Genomic DNA, 19,568 nt, shown 5'->3' with positions numbered 1-19,568 from the left:
AGCCAGAGAGGGCCCAAGTCCTTGGGTTTGGTTTCTGCCACCCATGTGGGAGACTTGGGAGAAGCTCCTGGCTCCTGGCTTTGGATCGGCCCAGCTTTGGCCGTTGTGGCCATTTGGGGAGTGAACCAGAGGATGGAAGATCTTTCTTTCTGTCTATAACTCTGCCTCTCAAATAAACCTTAAAAAAAAACAGACAAAAAACCCCAATTATATCAGCTACCCAGAAAGCGGCAAAGTGCCAATCTCCAAGTATCTGAAAGCAAGACCCTGGACTCCTGCCCTCGGGCAGCTCCCTCGTCACAAGTGTTACAGAGCTCTGGCCTCGGCCGGACACCCACAGCTCTGATGATGAATACAAAAGGACTCCAGAAGCAAACGTGGCCTCCCTTTAGGGAGGTTCTCCCCTCCTGACCACACGCTGGGACTTCTCTGTCTGCCCCAAACCAGTAAAGCAGGACAGGCTGGCTGCCAGGCAGTTTGCAAAATCTAGAACACGTCACTCATGTTTCTTTTTAACGTGGAAAACAGTTATTTTATTAAAAAAGCTTTGTGTGTGTGTGTGTTAACATGTAATGAGTTAGTCAATGACTACTTCTAAGAATCTTTTAGTTGCCTGCAATGCCGACATCCCGTCAAGAGCGCGGGTTCAAGTCCTGGCTTCCAATCCAGCTCCCTGCTAATGCGCCACTCATGCGGGACACCAGGATGGAGTGCCGGGTTCCTGGCTTCAGCCTGACCCAGCCCTGGCCGTTGCGGCCACTGGGGGAATGAACCAGAGGATGGAAGATCTCTCTCTAAATAACTGCCTTTCAAATAAATTTTAAAAAAAGCCATGGCTGAATGTTGCGAATTTAGCAAAAGATACAAACTAATTCGAGGCCGAGTGACCTCCAAACAAGATAAACTCCCCAATCTGACAGGTCCTCATCAAACTGCCCCTGAGGATAGAGAAAAGCTGAACACCGACGGCGACGCAGCCACAGGAGGGGAGGCTCTGATGGCGACAGGCCTCTCAACCCGAGCCAGGACAGTGGAGGAAAAGTGGGCGCAGCCCCACCCACCGCAGCGCGGGGTTCCCGGGCCCTCCTCGCCAGCAAGGGGCAGCGGCACTTGGGCATTCTGAGCTGTGTTCTATCGTCCAAGCAAACGCCAAGCAAGCAAAGGAAAACAGTAAGAGCAGGAATCAATGAAGTTGAAAACAACGGAGGGAAAAACCCCAGCTGGGTTTTGGATAAAACTGCCAAAGCTCCAGCCACAGAAAGACGACAGAGCACGCAAGTTTCCAGCATCCGCGTGAAGGCCAGGGCCTCACCGCCCCAGCCCTGCAGACAACCGTGGCTCAGCCCACACAGCTCTGGCGGCTTAGGTCCCAGGATGCAATTCTCCGGAACGTAAGCACAGCACCAGCAGAAGTGGCTGAGACGTGAGCGCCCTGCAGCTGCCGAGGGTAGGCAGCCAGAAATGAAATCTCTAGGAGCAGACCCTCTCCCACACCCCCCCAAGCCCACCCGGGGTGCAGATGGGACTGGCGCAGCGAGGCAGTGAAGAGCCTGAGTGCCGGATCCCAGGGCCGCACCAGCTCCAGCCTGGCCGCTCCGCTTCCAGGCCACCTTCCCGTCCTTGTCGGAAGCAGCGGCACACGGTCCAGGTGCTCGGACCTGTGCCACCCATGTGGGAGACACGGGTGTAGACCTGGCCTAGTCTTGGCTGTTGTGGCCATTTGGGGAGTGAACCAGCAGACAGAAGATTCTCTCTCACTCTGCCTTTGAAATAAAGCAGTCTTTTAAAAAAGCGCACAAAGACAGCGCAAACTGCAAACACTACAGAGCCACAGGCCCATCAACATGAACACAAACTTGCTTAACAGAAGCGTACACCAGCTCCCTGCCGACAGCCTGGGAAAGCGGCGGTGATGGCCCTGGGGATCCGGCTTCTGCACCCACTTGAGACCTGGAAGAAGCTCCTGGCTTCGGCTTGGCCCAGGTCCAGCCATATTGGCCATTTGTGGAGTGAACCAGCAGATGGAAGCCCTGTCTCTTCCTCTTTCTCTAACTCTGCTTTTCAATACATTAATTAATTAAAAAAATGATTTAGGGAAAGTCAAAAATGTCCACAAACCAGGGGGCTGGTGCTGTGGCACAGTGGGTAAAGCCGCTGCCTGTAGTGACGGCATCCCATATGGGTACCGGTTTGAGTCCTGGCTGCTCTACTTCTGATTCAACTCTCTGCTATGGCCTGGGAAAGCAGCAGGAAGATGGCCCAAGTCCTTGGGCCCCTGCACCTATGTGGGCGACCTGGAGGAAGCTCCTGGCTCCTGACTTCGGATCGGCTCAGCTCCAGCCGTTGCGGCCATTTGGGGAGTGAACCAGCGAATAGAAGACCTTTTCTCTCTTTCAAATAAATAAAATCAAATCTTAAAAAAAAAAAGAAAAAGGCCACAAATCAATGGAGCAGACAGGGAGCCAAGAACGAGACCCCACAGCAACCCCAGCAACAGCAGGGCACAGGCGAGGCAGAGGCAAGGCTCTCAGGCCTGGGCACAGCACAACCACCACCTGCAGCCTGAGGAAACGCACGCCTCTGACAAAGACGAGCTGGAACGGCCAGACTCGCGTCTGAGACGTAAAACTATGCAAGTTAGGCCGGCGCCGCGGCTCACTAGGCTAATCCTCCGCCTTGCGGCGCCGGCACACCGGGTTCTAGTCCCGGTCGGGGCACCGATCCTGTCCCGGTTGCCCCTCTTCCAGGCCAGCTCTCTGCTGTGGCCAGGGAGTGCAGTGGAGGATGGCCCAAGTCCTTGGGCCCTGCACCCCATGGGAGACCAGGAGAAGCCCCTGGCTCCTGCCATCGGATCAGCGCGGTGCGCTGGCCGCAGCGTGCTACCGCGGCGGCCATTGGAGGGTGAACCAACGGCAAAGGAAGCCCTTTCTCTCTGTCTCTCTCTCACTGTGCACTCTGCCTGTTAAAAATAAAAAAAAAATTAAAAAATAAAAAATAAAAAATAAAAAAATAAAAAAAACTATGCAAGTTAACCTGAGAGAACATCTTCGGGGCCTAGGACGAGGCTAAGCGCTAACAGACTTGACACTCTATGTAATGCAGAGAGACGCTGAGACACAGAACATCACAGAATGCAAACGCCTGGGGAGGAAAAGGCGGCTGCTCGCCGGCCACACCCCCGACCCAGCACTACTCCCTACAGCACGAAAGGACACTTACAATCAGCAACAAAACCCCAATGACTTCATTCAGAAAATGGGCAAAAGACAGAGTGTTTCACCAAAGAGGGGACCCAGCGCAGGCGAAGAAGCTATGGAGCACCACACCCGGCAAGGAAGTCCAATCTCGGCCCAGGCCAGCGCTGCACGCCCAGGGCCGGCCACGGCCAGCGGCCACTTGCAGGCTGCTGGGGAAGACGGGACAGGAGACTCGGCACAAACTCAGCCACGTTACCCACGAAAGCAGACGCTTACTCACAGCTGGGAGCAGGCGTCCTTCCCAGGGGGAACCACGAGACAAACACGACTGTCGGGAGAACAGAAGCACCGAGCCCCAGCCAGCAGGGCGAGCCGCCTCCCCGACCTGTGCCGACGCAGGCAGCCAGCTGCAAAAGGTGACACGGTGGCTGACTCGGCGTGACAGCATTCTTGAGATGAACAGATTGGTGGTGGGCGGGGTCAGGTGGGGAGGGCAGGGAGGTGGCTGGGAGGGCAGTGGGCGGGAGCCGGTGCGATGGGGGCTCAGGTCCTCTGGTGAGCCCGCAGGACTCTGCCATCAGGCCACGTTGGGGAGGGGCCCAGGGTCTCTCCTGTTCTGAGTTCACACAAACGTCACATGTCCACAGGTGACCCGGTCACACGCCTCTCAGCATTGATGCCGTCCCCGCAGGGCACACGGTGTGACCCGTGCGCTTGGGAGCCCAGCGCCCGAGGGCGGGGCCTGCCTCCTTCCCCTCTGCTGGCTCCCTTCCCACCCCCGGCAGCTGCAACCTCTCACGTTACTGTTGCCGTGGGCCTTCCACACTGTGTCTTGGAGCATGGCCTGCAGATGCCCCCAGGTGTCCTGGGCCGACAAGCCCAGGAAGCCTCCACATTCCACTCACCGTGCCCTCCAGGGAGCCAGCACCCAGGCCAAAACCAGACCAAGCAAGAACAGCACTGACTCAGCCCTTGGAGCCCTGGCCTCAGGACGCCGAGTGCCCTGTCACAATGGGCCCTGTCACAGGGTTCCAGGCGAGGCCAGGATGGGGGAGGGGCTCCACCTGTGTGTCCTGTGCAGGCACAGAGGCCCCCTCCCGGGGGTGGCTCCTCCTGCAGCCTGTCTGCCCTCCAGTGGAGACCTGTGCAGGCTCCTGGGTAACCACCATGGGCCAGGCAGGCATCTCGTAAACCACACATGTGAATTAGGGAGGCCTAGGCTTCAATGAAAGGAAACAGCAGGCACCCTGCCATCAAGATGAAAGTGCTGGCTCTCCCCACCTCGCTGAGAAAAGCTACGGTCCATTCCAGCCTGCATGAGGGCAGGGTCTGAGCAGGGCTGTGACCGAGGCCCACAGGCACCCTGGTTGTCCGGCCCTCCCACGTCCAGTGCTGTCTGCAGACTGTGGAGGAGGCTGGGGCAGGGGGCATAACTGGGTCACCTCATCCATCTCAAAACAGCTCTCAATAAGCAGTGCCGATACTCATTAACGCTGCTGCAGCTCCCGGGGAGCGAGAGAGCGGGCAAGGTGACTCACCCCGCACGGCAGAGCAGGGGGCAGCACGTGGCTGGACACGGCAGGGCCAGGCAGCAGTTACACGACTGACACGGCTAAATGAATCACATCATGGGGGGGTGCGCCCGAGCCACGCCTCATCGCGAACCTGGCAAACACCCACACACATCTCCACCAGGCGGGGCCACAAAGGACACAGTTCAGGGAGGAGTGGCTGGGGACCTGCTCACTCACGCAGGCTTCTCCCCCCGGGAACAGATGGAGGAGGACAAGACCCCAGCAGAGAGAAAGAGGACTCTGGGAACACAAAGGCACGCGCGCAGGTGAAGGCCGGGCGGCTGCCGGGAGGCCGCCCTGAGCAGGAGCCGTGAAGCTGGTGAAAGCGAGATGGCCGTGCACACCGCACCCCCACACCCGTGGCACTGGCACCCAGCCTCAGCGAGCAGGGAGCTCCCAGTCACATCCTGCTGGGCAAAATAACTGATACCATCCATCGAAGCTAAAAATACAAGTGACCTTTAAGTCGGCAACCCACTTGTGGAAAGCGACTCCATGGCCGGGGCCACAGCGGACACCACACGGGAACAAACACCACACAGCGGGTCACAGCAGAGAACTCCAGGCCCACTTCGAGCAGCTGCAGGAGAGGCGTGCACGCTGCCACGGGGCCTGGCCATGTCAGGAGGAGGAGGGCAGTCCCCTCCACAGCTCAGACCACACCCAGCTCGTCCTTGAAGGGTCACTGGGGCTGGATGCACGCCACGTGACCACGTCAGGAAGAGGAGGAGGGCAGCCCCCTCCACGGCTCAGATGCACACCACGGGGTGCAGGCTAGGTGGGCCTCTGTGGGACTCACCCTCAGCTTAGGCCCCTGGGCTGCAGCTGTGGCGACGCCCAGGCAAGGCCTGGGGGCTCTTCCAGTGGAAATGGACAAGTGGCCATGTGTTTACCACAGCAACTGAAAGCAACGGCCACGACCCACACAGCAGAGACCCCTACTGCAATCTGTGCGCGTATTCCAGGGCTACTCCCAGGGTGGCCTGTGGCCGTTCTGTCCCAGGTTCCCCCTGGGGACAGCTGTCAGTGCCCCCCGAGTTCACCAGGGCCTCTTGTCCTCACGGTCCTGTTCACCACCTGCTACTCTGCCCTGTGCAGCCTGCTCTGGGTGTGTGGAAGGGGACGATGTGGCCCGCGATGCCCCACACTGGGCCTGTGCTCTGAGCTCTCCTGGGCCCTGGTGCCCACGGCCAGCCTGACAGCCTGGTTCAGGGACCAAGACAGCACAGAGGGGAGGCCCGGGACTGACCCATGGGAGGTGCTTCTGGGAGCCCTCGGCCAGCAGCCCACTAAGAACCTCGGACGTCCTTGTCCACGCGACACCCCCATCCCTGCAGGTCAGGCACCAGGCGTGGGCACCACCATTACCTGAAGGAGGAGGGCTCCCCGTGGGGGGGCAGCGAGCTGCAGGCCGCAGGCCCTGGGCCCTGGGCGCCTGTCCTGATGAGCTTCCCTGTCTTGGAGTCGTAGATCCGAACCTCAGGGCCAGGCTGGGCCTTGGCGTGCACAGGCGCCGGGTGAAACAAGGCCGGGTGAAGCGCGCCCTGCTTGTCCAGAGAGGCTGCAGGGCTGTTCTCCCTGTGGACAGAGGGCACGAGGCTGTGAGGACCGAGGCAGGGACACGGACAGCAACAGCCACTCACGCACATCAACTGGAAACCCCCAGCTTCTGACGAACTTCTAGAACACAATAATGTGCAAAACAAAACAATGCTTCACCTCCTGGGTGGGGCGGCTGCACCCAGGGCTGGCTCCCCCCTGCCCTGCCGTGTCTCTGGCCCCGCAGGCCTTGACCCTGGGACCCGGCAGTGGGGCGGCTGCACCCAGGGTTGGCTCCCCCCTGCCCTGCCGCGGCTCTGGCTCCGCAGGCCTTGACCCTGGATCCAGCAGTGGGGCGGCTGCACCCAGGGTTGGCTTCCCCCTGCCCTGCCACGTCTCTGGCTCCGCAGGCCTTGACCCTGAAGGGCAGTGGGGCGGCTGCACCCAGGGCTGGCTTCCCCCTGCCCTGCCGCGGCTCTGGCTCCGCAGGCCTTGACCCTGAAGGGCAGTGAGGCGGCTGCACCCAGGGCTGGCTCCCCCCTGCCCTGCCACGTCTCTGGCTCTGCAGGCCTTGACCCTGAAGGGCAGTGAGGCGGCTGCACCCAGGGCTGGCTCCCCCCTGCCCTGCCGCGGCTCTGGCCCCGCAGGCCTTGACCCTGGACGCGGTAGCCAGACTGCTGACTGACGAGCAGCAGCCGCCCTCAGCAAAGCAGGCCCTCGCTGCTTCCACCTTCCTCAGGACACCGACTCCCTCCATCTCTGTCCGGCCACCCTCGGGCTCTGGTCCCAACTCCTAGAATGATTTTCAGGGACCCGTGTGTGATTCCGACGATCCCAGCGGAGCCAGCTCAGGCCCCAGGAAGAGCCCATCACAAGCCACGACGAGGAGAAGCGATTCCACTTTTCTGCCACTGCTGCTCGTGCCTGTGCTTCTGAGGCCAACCTGTGACCAGCAGGCCTGGGAAAGCAGCACTGGGGTCACCTCGCTGAGGGAGAAGGGCAAAGGCCCGGCAGGAAGGTGGGCGGGGTCGCCTCTCCAGGCCCTGAGACTCAGGCTCCCATCGCTCAGCCAGGGAGGGAGCGATGAAGTCACGCCCAGGAGGCTGGCCTGTGCTCAGGTCACCGCGGCCACAGGGACCAGGTCCCGACACGGCGGCCACGGCTGGGGCACCTACCGTGGTGCCTTGGCGTCGTCGTCCCGGAGCGGGAAGAGCTGCTCCTCCACCTTGTCCCAGCGCTCCAGGCAGCTCCACAGCCAGTCGGGGTTGACCACGTGCAGGTGCCGGCACTCCTGGGCCTGGCGCACCTTCTCTGTGCCTGCGAGAAACATGCTGGGTAGGCCTCCGGCAGCACCGGGAGGCACGTCGGGGACACGCAGGCAGGCGTCCTCCAGAGCTGCCACTGCCGTCTCTGCACGTGATGTCCAGTGGAGCCGGCCCTCGCCTGCACCCTAGCCCCACCCTGGCCTCCTGCCCCGTCATTCAGTCCCTCAGCAGGCCCTGTCCCTTCCCCATCTGGGTCCATTCAGGGTCCTGTGCCCCGGATCTGCCTCCCGAAGACGGCTGGGCAAGAGCCGCCCCGGCCCAGCTGGGCTCTTTTCCCTTCTCTCTCTTCTCACCACACCCCTGGTGTCCCTCAGGCACGGCCTCCAGCTCCCCCTGCATGGCTGGGCAAGCACACCTGGGCCACCTCCCTGCTGCCAGTCTCCGCCCGAGGCCACGCCTTCAGCTGCCCACACTGCCTCCCACCACCGTCACTCCTCAAGAGCCTTCCCCGCACCCGACCCCCTACTCCTGCTCTGCCTGCCCACTCCCCAGCCCCGCGGGCAGCAGCCAGGAAGCGGCAGGTGGCCGGCCAGGTCGGGCTTGGGGGCCGGGGCCAGCCTGTGCCCTTGTCTTGGAGAAAGTCCTGCTCACCACTAAGACAGACTCCAGAGGAGAGACAGGACAAGGGCTTTGTCGTCACGGACCCCAAGGAAGCAGCTCAGGGACAGGCAGGTGAAGAAGCGGGGTCAGGAGCAGGCAGAGGCTGCATGAGGCCACCGTGCGCATGTGTGACCCACGGGAGGCCCCTACCACGCCCAGGTCGGACGCCCCGGGAAGAAGGCACCCCACTGCCTGGAGGAAGGTGCCACGCTGGGTTTCCTCTGGGGTGGAGCAACCCCCGGGCCCCACAGAGAGGCTGCCCGACCTCCACACAGATCTCCCGCTGCTCTGTCCTACCGAGAGGACCTTCCTGTACGTGCTTTGCCAACGTCACGGAGCTCAGCTGTGCTCGGCCCCCGACTGCAGGTGCAGCCTCACAGGAAGCCCTGACCTCATGTGGTCCAGCACCAGCTGCCCAGGGCAAGTCAGGTGGGGCGAGGGGTGCTTGCTGTGTAAGCATTGGCACCCCTGGGGTTCAAGGTGACTGAACTCCGGCCGCGCTGCCCGAGGCTGCTCTCCCTGTGGTCACAGCACAGCCCCAGCTGTGAGGGTCCCGTCCATTTGCTTGGGGAGAAATCTTGCCTTTACTTGTTTTGCCCAGAGGGCCGAACCGTGTTTACCTGCCAAACCGAGAAGGGCGTGGCGGCCCCTGGCCTCGTCCCTCTGCTGTGACACTGGGATTCTCCACCGCCCCCAGTCTCACCGCGCACTGCTCTGGACACAGCACCCCAAGGCAGGTGCTCCAGAAGCACAGGTAGCGACAACACGTGCACCTGATGGTCACACGCGTGGTCTTCGAGCGACACTGTTACCAGAACACGGGGCTCAGCCTACTCCCGGCGGCGGCGACTCTGAAACGCACTGCACTGAGCCCAGGCCGACCCGGAGGAGCGAACGTGGTGGGGCTGGGCCCTCGCGCACCCAGGACTTACCTGCCCGCGCCGCGATCAGGTGGGTGGCTCTGTCAGGGGCGTCAGGGTTCAGCACCAGCCGGGTGAGGATCTTGGCTCCCAGGGCCGTGGCATGGTAGTGCTCCCGCGTCTTCTCGATGGGGAAGTTCGCCGGGTGCAGCCCGCTGAAGGTGATGACGACCCCCGCCAGCACCTTACTCTTGAGCTCCGGCACGATCTTGCGCATGTCTGGGGCTTCCTCGACCTCTCTGTTGAGGTACCTGTCGTACCTGGTGTAGTAGTCGGCATGCACGCGGGCCAGGATCTCCTCGAGGTGGATGAGGTGGTCGTCATCATCCGCGTCCTCCTCCTCCTCCTCCTCCTCCTCCTCCACACTCTGGTCCAGGGACTCGCCCGCGGTGACGCCTGACTGCTCGCTGTTCTGCGACTCCGTCTCGGCCTCCTTCCTGTCGGCACAGCCGTTGCCCAGGCCGCAGAGGCTGCCCCGCTCGCTGTCTTCCGGCACGTCCAGCACACTGGGCGGGGGCTCTGCCGCGTGGCCGGTGCCCGGGGGCTTGCCTCCGCCAGGGTCGGGGGCCCCTCCCTGATGCAGTACTCTCGCTCCATCCTGGGGGGGCCTCGGCTTCTTCCGGCCCCTCTTCTCACCTTCCCCACCAGAGGCGGAGGCGTCCGACGCGCTGCTCTCACTGTCACTGGACAGGTCAAAGTCCAAATCTGTGCCCGGGGTGCCCTGAGTGGGCTGTGCTGGGGTCCGACCACCCTGCCCACACGACCCCTGCGGCCCGGGAGCTCCTGGCTCGTGGTTGCTGGCAGAGACGGGGGCAGGGGTCCCGGCGTCCTGGTCATCAGCCTTCCCGAGGCGGGGCATGGCCCCTTGGGCACAAGCACCCAGCACGGCCTCGCCGCCGTTCAGCTCCCTCGTGGGCTTCGGGAAGCCGCCGCTCAGCTCCACCCCAGGAAGCTGCCTTCCCTCCTCAGAGTCCTTCCCGGGCAAGGCTGGTTCTAGGACATCAGTGCCTTTACAAGAATGGTTGGCTACAGGTGTGTGCAAAGGAGAGGTCGCCGTCACTCCACAGCAGGCATCACCCAGGTGCTCGAGCACAGCGCACACCCCCCGCCGCCCGCTTTCTCCTGGCTGTGACCGCTCAGGTCTGCTTCAGGGGGTGCAGGACTAACTCAGTGCCTCAAAGACTTTATTTGAAAACTTCAGAGCTCCAGAGACCCCGAAGACCCCAGTGACCGTCTTCCCAGCGCAGACCCCAGCCACAGGCCTGACAGGCCCAGGGCTCTCTGCCTCTCAGGAGTGGGGCTGCCACGCTGCCTGTGTCTAAGGAAAATGGGTGGAGCCAGCACTCAGGGTGTGAAAGCGCACTTCCACCTTTACTCAACTAAGAAAATGCGGAAGGCAGAGCTACTTTAAAAAAATCCAAATTGGAACCAAATAATATCCTGGTTTTCAGTATTAAAGTTCCAACCTTGGGGCCGCACTGTGACACAGAAGGTTAAGCCTCCACCGGCAAGGCCAGCATCCGACACGGGCACCGGCTGGAGTGCTGGCTGCTCCACTTCCGATCCAGCTCCCTGCTAATGTGCCTGGGAAAGCAGTGGAAGACGGCCCAGGTATTGGCCCCTGGCTTCGGCCTGGCCCAATCATGGCTGTTGCAGCCATCTGGGGAGTAAATTAGCAGATTTTCACTGTCTCTCTTTGTAACTCTGACTTGCAAATAAATATATAATAAATCTTTTTTTAAAAAAGATTTATTTATTTATGTGAAACAGCTACACACAGAGAGAAGGAGAGGTCTTCTATCCGCCGGTTCACTCTAATTGGCCACAACGGCCAGAGCTGCACTGATCTGAAGCCAGGAGCCAGGAGCTTCTTCCAGGTCTCCCATGCAGGTGCAGGGGCCCAAGGACTTGGACCATCTTCTACTGCTTTCCCAGGCCATAACAAAGAACTGGATCGGAAGTGGAGCAGCCGGGTCTTGAACTGGCGCCCATATGGGATGCCGGCACTGCAGACGGTGGCTTTACCTGCTACGCCACAGCACCAGCCCCAATATAATAAATCTTTGAAAAAAAAAATTATGTTGAACATTATTAAAATAACATGAGGTTGGGGCCTGTGCTGTGGCACAGTGGGTTAAAGCCCCAGCCTGCCGTGCCTGCATCCCATCTGGGCGTGGTTTGAGTCCTGGCTACTCCACTTCCGATCCAGCTCCTTGCTATTGGCCTGGGAAAGCAGTGGAGGATGGCCAAGTGCTTGTGTGCTGCACCCATGTGGGAGACCCGGAAGAAGCTCTTGGCTTTGGCCTGCCTCAGCCCCACCTGTTTTGGCCACTGGGGGTGTGAAACCAGCAGCTCTCTTTCTCTGTATCTCTGCCTTTCAAACAGATAAATAAATCTTAAAAACCAAACCCAACCCCAGCCTCCAAGTGCGAAACAGAGCTGAGAGGAGAGCACAGGGTGTGAGAGCGCGCGGGTGAACGCAGTGTCCCCGCAGGCGCCAGGCCCGGCCGCGCACCTTTCTTTCTGGTCTGTGGCTCGCGGGGCCCCGGGGGGGCGTGCAGGTCGCCGGTGCCCTGGAAGTACACGTATTTCTTCACAGTGATCAGGTTGGGGGCGAACTTCCAGACGTCTTCCCGGTCGTCAATGATGCACACCATGGAGTCTCCGCAGGGAAAAAGGTTTCTAGGGGTGGAGACATGAGGTCGGCCTCTGAGGAGCTGCCGCTGGGTGGCTCGCACTGGAGGGCGGGCAAGGCACGGCGAACCACGGGAGCCGGCTCTAGAGCTGTGTGGGCAGCGGACAGCTCAGCCAGGGACTGAGCAGACAACGCGGGAAGTGGAACGAGCACAGACGTGGGCAGCGCCCCAGGAGCTGCCGAGCCGCCAGCAGCACTAGCAGCACACAAGCTCCTGAGAACGGGGGAGCCCAGGCACCAGCACCAGCACCAAACCCCTCCGTGCCGCTGCTCCATCGTGCCTGGGTGAAGTCGTGCCCGGTCTGGGGTCCTTGCCGACCATCAGACGGCCATCTCCTGTGGCCCCGTGCCCTCCCCACGCCACTCCACCTTCCTGGCCCCCCTGAAGCCCAGACCAGGCCCTGGGTAAGCAGGGGGAGAAGCCACAGGCTCTGAGTCTGCACCAGAGACGGACAGCCCCTCACAGCAGTGAGAATCTGCAGCTACAGGGAGCACCCAGGCCAGGCTGTGCTGCTGCACACACACCGAAGGCAGCGAAGAAGCACGGAACGCCGACACGGAGGCAGGGAGGGGGAGCCCCGCTGCAGGGCAGCGTCGGGACGGCGAGGGCGGAGCAGTCTGGCGTGGATGTGGACTTGCCACATGCTGGGGCCCACGGTGGGGATGGAGGGGCTTGTGTTCCTACTCAGGTGTGGCGCACGACCAGCAGTGCACTGTCAGGCAGGAGCTGAAGGGGGGCCGTGGCGGCAGCAGCCGCACCCGCACCCATACGCACCTCAGGTTTCCTGTTTTAGAAAACGGGTCGATGCATTCGTCCCTCGACAGTATGCGATGAGAAAAAAGCTTCTTCTCAGGGTCTAAAAAGCCTTTAGAAAAGAGATAAGAGAGGTCTGAGTCTGAGATGCACCAGGCCCTGCATACGGCACAGCCACAGGCCCGGCCCCACACAGAGCTCTGTCCAGGTGTGGCCGCCCTCCACACAGGGTCCCAGGTGTGGCCGTCCTCCACACAGGGTCCCAGGTGTGGCCGTCCTCCACACAGGGTCCCAGGGCAGCTGTCCCCCACACAGGGTCCCAGGTGTGGCCGTCCCCCACACAGGGTCCCAGGTGTGGCCGTCCTCCACACAGGGTCCCAGGTGTGGCCGTCCTCCACACAGGGTCCCAGGGCAGCTGTCCCCCACGTAGGGTCCTAGGTGTGGCCGTCCTCCACACAGGGTCCCAGGTGTGGCCGTCCTCCACACAGGGTCCCAGGGCAGCTGTCCTCCACACAGGGTCCCAGGTGTGGCCGTCCTCCACACAGGGTCCCAGGGGCAGCTGTCCCTCACGTAGGGTCCCAGGTGTGGCCGTCCCCCACACAGAGTCCCAGGTGTGGCCGTCCCCCACACAGGGTCCCAGGTGTGGCTGTCCCCCACACAGGGTCCCAGGGCAGCTGTCCCCCACACAGGGTCCCAGGTGTGGCCGTCCCCCACACAGGGTCCCAGGTGTGGCCGTCCCCCACACAGGGTCCCAGGGGCAGCTGTCCCCCACGTAGGGTCCCAGGGCAGCTGTCCCCCACACAGGGTCCCAGGTGTGGCCGTCCCCCACACAGGGTCCCAGGTGTGGCCGTCCTCCACACAGGGTCCCAGGTGTGGCCGTCCTCCACACAGGGTCCCAGGGGCAGCTGTCCCCCACGTAGGGTCCCATGTGTGGCCGTCCCCCACACAGGGTCCCAGGTGTGGCCGTCCCCCACGTAGGGTCCCAGGTGTGGCCATCCCCCACACAGGGTCCCAGGTGTGGCCATCCCCCACACAGAGTCCCAGGGGCAGCTGTCTCCCACACAGGGTCCCATGTGTGGCCGTCCCCCACACAGGGTCCCAGGTGTGGCCGTCCCCCACGTAGGGTCCCAGGTGTGGCCATCCCCCACACAGGGTCCCAGGTGTGGCCGTCCCCCACACAGGGTCCCAGGGGCAGCTGTCCCCCACGCAGGTTCCCAGGTGTGGCCGTCCTCCACACAGGGTCCCAGGGGCAGCTGTCCCCCACACAGGGTCCCAGGTGTGGCCATCCCCCACACAGAGTCCCAGGGGCAGCTGTCTCCCACACAGGGTCCCAGGGCAGCTGTCCCCCACACAGGTTCCCAGGTGTGGCCGTCCCCCACACAGGGTCCCAGGTGTGGCCGTCCCCCACACAGGGTCCCAGGTGTGGCCGTCCTCCACACAGGGTCCCAGGGGCAGCTGTCCCCCACGCAGGTTCCCAGGTGTGGCCGTCCTCCACACAGGGTCCCAGGTGTGGCCGTCCCCCACACAGGGTCCCAGGTGTGGCTGTCCCCCACACAGAGTCCCAGGGGCAGCTGTCCCCCACACAGGGTCCCAGGTGTGGCTGTCCCCCACACAGGGTCCCAGGTGTGGCCGTCCTCCACACAGGGTCCCAGGGGCAGCTGTCCCCCACACGGGGTCCCAGGTGTGGCCGTCCTCCACACAGGGTCCCAGGGGCAGCTGTCCTCCACACAGGGTCCCAGGGGCAGCTGTCCCCCACGCAGGGTCCCAGGTGTGGCCGTCCTCCACACAGGGTCCCAGGGGCAGCTGTCCTCCACACAGGGTCCCAGGGGCAGCTGTCCCCCACGCAGGGTCCCAGGTGTGGCCGTCCTCCACTAGGGTCCCAGGGGCAGCTGTCCCCCACACAGGGTCCCAGGGGCAGCTGTCCCCCACGCAGGGTCCCAGGTGTGGCCGTCCTCCACTAGGGTCCCAGGGGCAGCTGTCCCCCACACAGGGTCCCAGGTGTGGCCGTCCTCCACACAGGGTCCCAGGGGCAGCTGTCCCCCACGCAGGGTCCCAGGTGTGGCCGTCCTCCACACAGAGTCCCAGGTGTGGCCGTCCTCCACACAGGGTCCCAGGGGCAGCTGTCCTCCACACAGGGTCCCAGGTGTGGCCGTCCTCCACTAGGGTCCCAGGGGCAGCTGTCCTCCACACAGGGTCCCAGGGGCAGCTGTCCCCCACGCAGGGTCCCAGGTGTGGCCGTCCCCCACACAGGGTCCCAGGGGCAGCTGTCCCCCGCGCAGGGCAGGGCTCCAGTCTCTCAGGCATGATGCTGGTTTATAAGAGCCTTTCACCCTGCTCATGTGAATTGCCTATCTACACTAAAAGCACAAAACCAGAGACAGCTCCATATACAGCCAGGGCATTAACCTTTGACCTCAGGAAGCTGGGGCTGTGGCTGTCCACTTGATCTTGTGTGTCCCATGGTGGTCTTCCCTGGACCCAGGGATAGCACAGGACAGTGTCGGGGGTGGGGGGCGGGCAGGGGAGGCTTCTCTTAGAGCCTCGGACAGCATGGACGAGCCAAGGCCCCCAGGGGACACCCAACGCTGCACCTGTCCTGTGAGCATCTTTCCTATGGACAACACCTATGGCAAAGTTTAGTCTGCGGGTCAGACGTGGTGAAAGCGTTAACAACGGCAACTGGAACCGAAGGAGATCGCGCCAGCAACGCACTGCGGCAGCAGTGGTCCTCCCAAGGCAGCTGCACACTCTGGCGGCCCGCACGGCACTCGCCGGCGCTCCCTAGCCACCCGCCCGGCTGACGTTTCAAGTGAAACAAGGGCAAACTGAACCCATACACTGACTGCCCACTGAGGACCCAGGGAGGGAGATGCTGACGACAGCTCCAGATTGTCAGGACACCCAGGACGGCGTGTGGTTTACAACGCACGTAGTGCCTGTTTCTAGGAGCTTCCATACAGTCTATCTCCAGACCACAGCTGGTCATGGGACCCACAGAACAGGACGCCGTGGGGAGGGTGTGCACGGGCTGGCCTACACTCTGGGCAGACACAGCTCAGCCCTGCAGCTATCCACCACGCGCGCCCCGTGTCGGTGCTACCCAGGTAAGCAGCACCTTGAGATCACGGACGTGTCTCTGTCCCCCGTGACCAAGGCCTGCACCACGCTGGACATCGATGGTTTGCAGGACACCTGGCTTAATCTCCAAATTAACTCTCAAAGACACGAGGTTCTTAAGGACAAGGCAAGGTACGTCTGTCTGAACGCCACGCAGGTAACAGCGTCACATCTCAGAAACCCCATGCGAGCAATCAGCAAACGAGGCAGATTCCTTGGGCTTGCCTTCATCCTGGGTTCCCGGATCCATACATTTAACTCACTTCCTGAATGGAAAGCCTACTGCTCCCTGCATAAGGTTCCGAAGTTTTAAATTTGCATTATCTAATTAGACATGCTGACGCTTCGCAGTAAGCAATACACAAAGCTTCTCTTCCAATGTGAAGAACTGTCAACACACACTGAACACCCCCTGTCCAATCGCAGAAGGCGGGCACTGAGTGAGAGCACACCCTGGGCCCAACACGGCTGCAAGCCCTCAGCCATGCATCACACACGCGGCTGAGGCGTGGAGGACGGGTATCTGCCCAGGTAACACGTGCCAAAGTCGTCACCGCGAGCTTGGTAGGAACAGACGGAATGGGGATGACCACACTCTCCGCCCGCCACGCTGGGCGTGCTCCATACAGCAGGTGCACAGTATCACCAGCATGTCCTGGGGACCTGCATCTCAGGCCACAGCCCCGTCAGTGTCACTATCCGTGTCCCCGGCACAGCCGGACCACACTGCCTGCCACTCCACGCCTCCCGCTGACTGGCAGTCGGCCACCGCGGCCCATCCTCTGCAGCCGTCTCTCTGGAAGCGAAGTGGGGCACCCGTTTCACTGTTCTCACCCTGGGCTGTGCACCACGTGCGGGCACAGCGACAAGCCCCGCACCGACACAAGCCTCAGCTCCTTGGGGTCACCGACAGACACGCTGTCGTGTCAGTGACAGGACGTGCTTGCTCTCACTGAGGAGGTGAATTACACCAGTTTCTAGGAGAGGAGAAACACAGAGGTTCTGTGTGAACACTGGATCCACCGGGGGCCAAACCCCAAACTTCTCCACCTCTCCCGATTACGGCGAGCGCGCACATCCTGTGCAGAGGGCAGCTCCACGGTGAGAGGAAGCTTGGCAGCCACGCTTGTCAGACACCGCGTCCCGTCCCAGTCTGCTCAGCTCCTCCCTGGTGGATAACGACTCAGCTCGATAACCTCCCCCGACTGCGTCCAGCTACAGGACGTTGTGCTCACACGTGGAAGCCAAGTTCACACTTCACAAATTCCCCACCCCGTCCTGGATCGACCGTCCCAAATCCTGACGGTGAAGCACCCCAGACCCCAGGGGGTGCAGCCTGCCTCCTGGCTGCGCTGTGTGTGCACCTGCGTTCACAGGGACGCAGCTTCCTTGTGTGGCCTTCGGTTTTGACCAATTCTTTAAACACATCGCAACACTGGGATTTTAATGCAGCAGGCACAGCCTGAGATGGAGGTGGCCTCAGAGGGGCCCCAGGATCCTCAGGAACCTTCAGCCGGCCCTGCGGGACTCACTGCCAGGAACCCAGGAGCTGTGGCCGTCAGCTCTCAGGCTCAGCAAGCCCAAGTCCTTTCCTCTCTCACGCCTCTGCAAACCTCTAGCTCCGACTCTAAGCAGACCCAGAGCCCCGCACCATTCCTCCTGCCTGCGGCCCCCGTGCTCAGAGCCAACTACAAAGGATGATTCCAAGACGTGCAGAACAGCTCTCCCACGGAACCACGGCCCACAGTGACAGCGTTCTAAGGAGGCCCCAGAGAAGACACCTGCTCCCTGCCAGGGACGGACCGACAGGAGAGGAAAACCGCAGACGCACGCAGCCTCCTCAGGTGCCAGACGTGCACGTGACTGAGCTCACCGGGCGGATGTGGACCCCGTGCGGGGAGGAACACCCTCACCCCAAACCAGCTGCACCCCACACATTCAGGACTCCAGGAACCACTACCTCACCACAACCCTGGTTCCAGGAACTCACCCAGAGATCCAACTCAGAGGAGGAGAAAGGTCTGCTTACCTGATGTTCAGTGCAAGTCTTCTGTCTGACGGAAAACCTAAACTAAACCCTTCAACAAACTGTTGGGGATGCGGCATAGCGGGTAAAACTGCTGCCTGCAGTGCCGGCATCCCATATGGGCACAGGTTCGAGTCCTGGCTGCTCCACTGCTGATCCAGCTCTCTGCTATGGCCTGGGAAAGCAGCAGAAGATCCATGTCCTCGGGCCCAGCACCCACATGGAGACCAGAAGCCCCTGGCTCCTGGCTCTGTATCGGCCCAGCTCCAGCTGACGTGCCCATCTGGGGAGTGAACCAGCAGATGGAAGACCTCTCTCTCTCTGCCTCTGCCTCTCTGTAACTCTGCCTTTCAAGTAAATAAATAAATCTTTAAAATAATCTCCGAATTTAAAATTTGAAAATGGAAGACACGCTTACTACCCCGTAACACTGTCAGGATCGTGAAAGGAAAAAGGTCTGCCACACCGATAAACTCTCAGTGAAGAACAGACTGGAGCCTGGCGCACTCTTGAAACACAGCAGAGACGCGCTACAACTTCTCATTGTTAATCTTTCCATGCTACTTTTTAGCTCTGAAAGTGGAAGTGCCGGGGCCGGCGTCGTGGCGCAGCGGGTTAGGCCTGCGCCTGCAGCTCCAGCATCCGCATGGGCACAGTTCAAGCCCTGGCCCTCTGCTCCTGATCCAGCTCCTGCTAATGCGCCTGGGAAAGCAGCAGGAGATGGCCCATGTGGGTGGCAGGGGCCTCTGATCTGGCCCAGCCCTGGCCACTGGGGCCAGCCGGGGAGCGAACCAGGGATGATACATGGATCGCTCTGTCTCTCCAACTCTGCCAAAAGTGAAAGGCAGGGAGCAAGCCTAACTGGGATGTTTTCTTCACAGAACTCCAGAGGCCTGAGCCAGGTTCCCGATCCCAACCAGAGCCACTGTCACCGCTGCGTCACAGGACTCAGGGAGCAGCATCTGAGGAGATGAGGGGCCAGGTTCTGGACACAAAGCCACAAGTCCCGGCCCGAGATTCCCATCCATGGGGTCCACGGATCTCGGTACAGAGAGACACACAAACATCTCCACACGTGGGGGCCGTGTGGTGCATTCGGGGGACAGGACCAAGACAAAATATGACCTGGGTTTCCTTCTCACTGCCTGGACGCTGGGCGCCTATGAGGCGCTGGCAGTTGCGTGTGGCAGGCCTGCCTCCCAGCTCAGACAGTGCCTGCAGCCTGCGGCCTCACGTGGACAGGAAGGGGCTCTCGGGGGTCTCTTGTGTGAAGCACGCCAGTGGCCTCTGAGAGGTCCCAGCCCTAGCCCCTGGTGACTTTGGTTCTAACATATGGACACTCAGCCCACAGCAGGAGTCACCTCTTTGCCAGTCTGAGTGTCGCGCAGCTCTCCCGTCACGTAACGACGTCAGTCTTCAAACCTTGTCTTGGGCAGCGACACGCCAGCCATCGTGCTGAGCGTGTTGCTGCTCACATGTTAGAATTTCCTACAGAGGTGCTGAACGCTATTTTTTCTTTTTAAAAGAGGCAGAGTCACAAAGAGAGGGAGAGACAGAGAGTGAACTTCCATGGGCTGGTACGCTCCCCAAATGGTCGCAACGGCCAGACTGGGCCTATCTGAAGCCAGGAGCCTGGAGCTTCTGCTGGGTCTCCCATGTGGGTGCAGGGGCCCAAGCACCTGTCCCATCTTCCACTGCTTTCCCAGGCCATTAGCAGGGAGCTCAGCTGGAAGAGGAGCAGCCCAGACTTGACTGGCGCCCATATCCCATATGGAGGCTTAGCCTACTGCACCACCGCGCTGGCCCTGGTACTGACTACTA

At 61.5% G+C, this 19,568-nt stretch overlaps 1 protein-coding gene across 2 annotated transcripts in view; it reads right to left on the bottom strand.

The window, feature by feature from the left end:
- CTDP1 (CTD phosphatase subunit 1) overlaps positions 1–19,568 on the bottom strand; it is a 50,901-nt gene that overhangs the window by 17,325 nt on the left and 14,008 nt on the right. For both annotated transcript variants that reach the window (XM_062201826.1, XM_062201828.1), the window contains exons 6-10: positions 12,626–12,716; positions 11,671–11,837; positions 9,168–10,181; positions 7,486–7,627; positions 6,140–6,349 (exon numbers count right to left, since the gene is read on the bottom strand). In XM_062201826.1, the coding sequence (XP_062057810.1) occupies positions 6,140–6,349; positions 7,486–7,627; positions 9,168–10,181; positions 11,671–11,837; positions 12,626–12,716 (1,624 nt within the window). The remainder of the gene's footprint in view (positions 1–6,139; positions 6,350–7,485; positions 7,628–9,167; positions 10,182–11,670; positions 11,838–12,625; positions 12,717–19,568) is intronic.

This window comes from Lepus europaeus, chromosome 9 (assembly GCF_033115175.1).
Source record: "Lepus europaeus isolate LE1 chromosome 9, mLepTim1.pri, whole genome shotgun sequence".
Classification (NCBI taxonomy): domain Eukaryota; kingdom Metazoa; phylum Chordata; class Mammalia; order Lagomorpha; family Leporidae; genus Lepus; species Lepus europaeus.
This window is presented reverse-complemented; position numbering and strand designations above follow the sequence as displayed.